The sequence below is a fragment of the Cebus imitator genome, unplaced genomic scaffold (genome assembly GCF_001604975.1).
Source record: "Cebus imitator isolate Cc_AM_T3 unplaced genomic scaffold, Cebus_imitator-1.0 Scaffold121, whole genome shotgun sequence".
Taxonomy (NCBI): Eukaryota; Metazoa; Chordata; class Mammalia; order Primates; family Cebidae; genus Cebus; species Cebus imitator.
The window spans coordinates 2,260,348-2,264,767 of record NW_016107436.1 but is presented as its reverse complement, the minus strand read 5'-3'; the positions used below and the strand labels follow the sequence as shown (position 1 = coordinate 2,264,767).

The 4,420-nt window shown below is 40.6% G+C and overlaps 1 protein-coding gene across 3 annotated transcripts in view; it reads right to left on the bottom strand.

Moving 5' to 3' along the window:
• Positions 1–4,420, bottom strand: part of INTS2 (integrator complex subunit 2) — a 65,478-nt gene that overhangs the window by 51,500 nt on the left and 9,558 nt on the right. For all 3 annotated transcript variants that reach the window (XM_017539830.2, XM_017539832.2, XM_017539829.2), the window contains exons 6-7: positions 936–1,066; positions 516–689 (exon numbers count right to left, since the gene is read on the bottom strand). In XM_017539830.2, the coding sequence (XP_017395319.1) occupies positions 516–689; positions 936–1,066 (305 nt within the window). The remainder of the gene's footprint in view (positions 1–515; positions 690–935; positions 1,067–4,420) is intronic.

Below are 4,420 nucleotides of genomic sequence, written 5' to 3'. Positions count from 1 at the left end.
AGACCATCCTGGTCAACATGGTGAAACCCCATCTTTAAAAAAAAAAAAAAAAAAGGGGGATTTTTTTTTGTTTTTTTGTTTTTTTTTTTTTTTTTTAAGAGATGAGGGCTCACTATGTTGCCCAGGCTAAAGTACAGTGGCTATTCACAGGCACAATTATCATACCCTATACCCTAGAACTCCCTGGCTCAAGCAATCTTCCTGCTTCAGCCTCCTAAGTAGCTCAGACTACAGGCACATGCCACCACACCAACTGTTGCTATTTTTAAAAGAACTAAATAAATATTTCAAATATTTAAGTGTAAATTTCTAATATGATAAATATCAATAGAAAAAAGCCACATAAACAAAAGCTCTTTGGTATCCTCAGTGATTTTTTAAAACATAAGGAGGTCCCTGAAACTAGAAAGTGTGAGAACCACTGGTTTAATGACATCATTCAAAAAATGTTTTTTCTCTTTTACTAGCTGCTGAAATATTCTGATCCTTAGCCTATAAAGATATTTAACCCTCACCTGCTGTCCATTTCGGATAAAAGTTCCAAACCAAGTCCGGACTTTTGCATTTGTTCCAAGAAGCAAACCACTTACAAAACAAACCAAGTCACTCACTCCATCTTCACAAGCTTCATTTTTAGTATGATCCAATGTCAAAGCCACACCAAGGCCTGGCAAGTGACATTCTTCCACCTAACACAACAAAGAAAACAAACTGAATTCAGTATTATAAGCAAAAAGAGCAAGGATGCTTCCAAATCTAAAGTGTCTAAAGTTTAGAGGAAAAAATCCTGAAAAACATAAAAACCCAGAGAGGAAGGTAACATATCCAGTATATAAATAAAATTCCCAACCTCTACAGGACTCTAAAACCGTCTTAAGAACAGTTCTTGGATATAATACAAAGGCCTTTGTCTAATGAAACAGAAGATCACTTACCACCATGCCTCGGACCTTGAGGGCCTGAGAAGGATTCATTTTACACAAGAAGCGTAAGGCATCTGTCCTGCGCCTTCCTCCAAGACTTTCTTCATCTTGTCGTTCTCCATTTTTTATCAGGCCCCTACAAACTAAAATGATGAAAACCATCTTCTTCAGCCTTGAGAATTAATTATTTATGAAGATGAGACATAACAGAAGAAAAAGATTGGAGAATTTCTAAGCACAGCAACAGAATTTGGCCAAAATAAGGCACAGAATGAAAAGAGACTTAAGAATAGTAAACTGTGGAACAATATTACACACTCAAACACACTTGCAACTACAGTACCAGAAAGATAAAGTAGAAGACAAAAATAAATTTGAAGAAGTTTTCCCAAGTTGAATGAAAACTCTAAACACAGTTCAATGAGACCTAAGCAGGACAAATACAAAGAAAATCATACCAAGAAACATGATACATCAAATTTCTGAAACCAGTGATAAAAAGAAAATCTTTTTTTTTTTTTTTGAGACGGAGTTTCACTCATGTTACCCAGGCTGGAGTGCAATGGCGCGATCTCGGCTCACTGCAACCTCCGCCTCCTGGGTTCAGGCAATTCTCCTGCCTCAGCCTCCTGAGTAGCTGGGATTACAGGCACGTATCACCATGCCCAGCTAATTTTTTGAATTTTTAGTAAAGACGGGGTTTCACCATGTTGACCAGGATGGTCTCGATCTCTTGACCTTGTGATCCACCCGCCTCGGCCTCCCAAAGTGCTGGGATTACAGGCTTGAGCCACCGCGCCCGGCCTAAAAGAAAATCTTAAAAGTAACCAGGGCTGGCTGGGTGCAGTGGTGCATGCCTGTAATCCCAGCACTTTGGGAGGCCAAGACAGGTGGATCACGAGGTCAGGAGTTCGAGACCAGCCTGGCCAATATGGCGAAACCCCATCTCTACTAAAAATACAAAAATTAGGCCGGGCGCGGTGGCTCACACCTGTAATCCCAGCACTTTGGGAGGCCGAGGCGGGTGGATCACGAGGTCAAGAGATCGAGACCATCCTGATCAACATGGTGAAACCCCGTCTCTACTAAAAATACAAAAATCAGCTGGGCGTGGTGGCGCATGCCTGTAATCCCAGCTACTCAGGAGGCTGGGGCAGGAGAATTGCCTGAACCCAGGAGGCAGAGGTTGCGGTGAGCCAAGATCGCGCCATTGCACTCCAGCCTGGGTAACAAGAGCGAAACTCCGTCTCAAAAAAAAAAAAAAAAATACAAAAATTAGTCAGGCGTGGTGGCAGGCGCCTGTAATTCCAGTTGCTCAGGAGGCTGAGGCAGAGAATTGCTTGAACCCAGGAGGCGGAAGTTGCAGTGAGCAGAGATTGCGCCATTGCACTCCAGCCTGGGTAACAAGAGCGAAACTCCATCTCAAAAAAAAAAAAAGAAGTAAAATCCATGACAACAATGGCATAAAGTACAAGAGGAAAAAGAAAATAAATAGAAAACAAATAAGAAGATAGATTCAAACCTAACCACTATAATAATCACATTAAATGGTCTATGTATATAAACACTCTAATTAAAAGACAGTCACTAGATTTAAAAAAAAAAAAAAGACCCAACTATACCTGTCCACAGGAAATCCACCTTAAATATAAAGATATAGACAGATTAACGAGCTAAAGAAATATATACATCATAGAAAAACTAATTGTAAGAAAGATGACATGGCTGTATTTTTCAAAGTAGACTTCAAAACCTGGAATAAAGAAGTCTATTTTGTCATGCCTGTAATCCCAGCACTTTGGGAAGTTGAGGCAGGCAGACCACTTTAGCCCAGGAGTCTAAGACCAGCCTGGGTAACACGGCACAACCTCATATCCACAAAATTACAAAAAATTAGCCAGGCACAGTGGTACACACTGGTAGTCCCAGACACTCAAGAGGCTGAGGCGGAAGGACCACTTGGGCCTGGGAGATTAAGGCTGCAGTGAATCATGACTGCACCAATGCTCTCCAGCCTGTGTGACACAGGGAGATACTATCTCAAAAAAAAAGTGTTTTTGGAGGTTAAAAAAATCTCTACAAAGAGGCCGAGCGCACCAGCTCACGCCTGTAATCCCAACACTTTGGGAAGCTGAGGCGGGAAGATCACTTGAGGTCAGAAGTTCAAGACCAGCCTGGCCAACATGGTAAAACCCTATATCTACTAAAACTACAAAAATTAGCCAGGCATGGTGCCATGTGCCTGTAATCCCAGGTACTTGGGAGGCTGATGCAGGAGAATCACTTGAACCCGAGAGGTGGAGACTGCAGTGACCACGATCTCACCTTGCACTCCAGCCTGGGCAACAGAGTGAAACTCTGTTTCAAATAAAGAAAGAAAGAAAAAAAAGAGAAAGAAATCATGTATGACACAAACAAATGGAAAAACAGTCCAACCTCATGGATTGGAAGAATCAATATCTTAAAAATGGCCATACTGCCCAAAGCAATCTATAGATTCAACACTCTTCGTATCAAATTACCAACATGATTTTCCACAAAACTAGAAAAAACTATCCTAAAATTCATAGAACCAAAAAAGAGCCTGAATAGCTAAAGCAATCCTAACAAAAAGAACAAAACCAGAGGCACCATATTACCTAACTTCAAACTATACTACAGGGCTACAGAAACCAAAACAGCATGGCACTGGTATAAAAACAGACACATAGACTGAGGCAACAGAATAGAGAACCCAAAAATAAAGCCACACACTTAAAATCATATGATCTTCAACAAAGCTGACAAAAATAAGTGACAGGGAAAGGACTCCCCATTTAACAAATGGTGTTGGGATAACTGGCTAGCCATATGCAGAATGAAACAGGACCCCTATCTTTTATCATATACAAAAATTAACTCAAGTTGGATTAAAGATTTAGATGTAAAACCTCAAACTATAAAAATCCTAGAAGAAAAGAAAAGAAATACCATCCGGACATTGGCCTTGGCAAAGAATTTATAACTAAGTCCTCAAAAGCAAGTGCAATGAAAACAAAAATTGACAAGTGTGAGCTATTTAAATTGAAGATATTCTGCATGCAAAAGAAACTACCAACAGAACAAACAATCTACAGAATGGGAGAAAATATTCACAAAAATGCATCCGACAAAGGCCTAATATCCAGAATCTATACGGACATAAACAATTCAGCAACCAAAAACCACCCCATTAAAAGTGAGGAAAGGATATGAACAGATACTTCTCAAAAGAAGACATACAAGCAACCAAAAACATGAAAAAATGCTCCATAACACTAATCATCAGAGAAATACAAATCAAAACCACCATGAAATGCCATCTCACACCAGTGAGAATGGCTATAAAAAAGTCAAAAAATAGGCCGGGCGCGGTGGCTCAAGCCTGTAATCCCAGCACTGTGGGAGGCCGAGGCGGGTGGATCACGAGGTCAAGAGATCGAGACCATCCTGGTCAACATGGTGAAACCCCGTCTCTA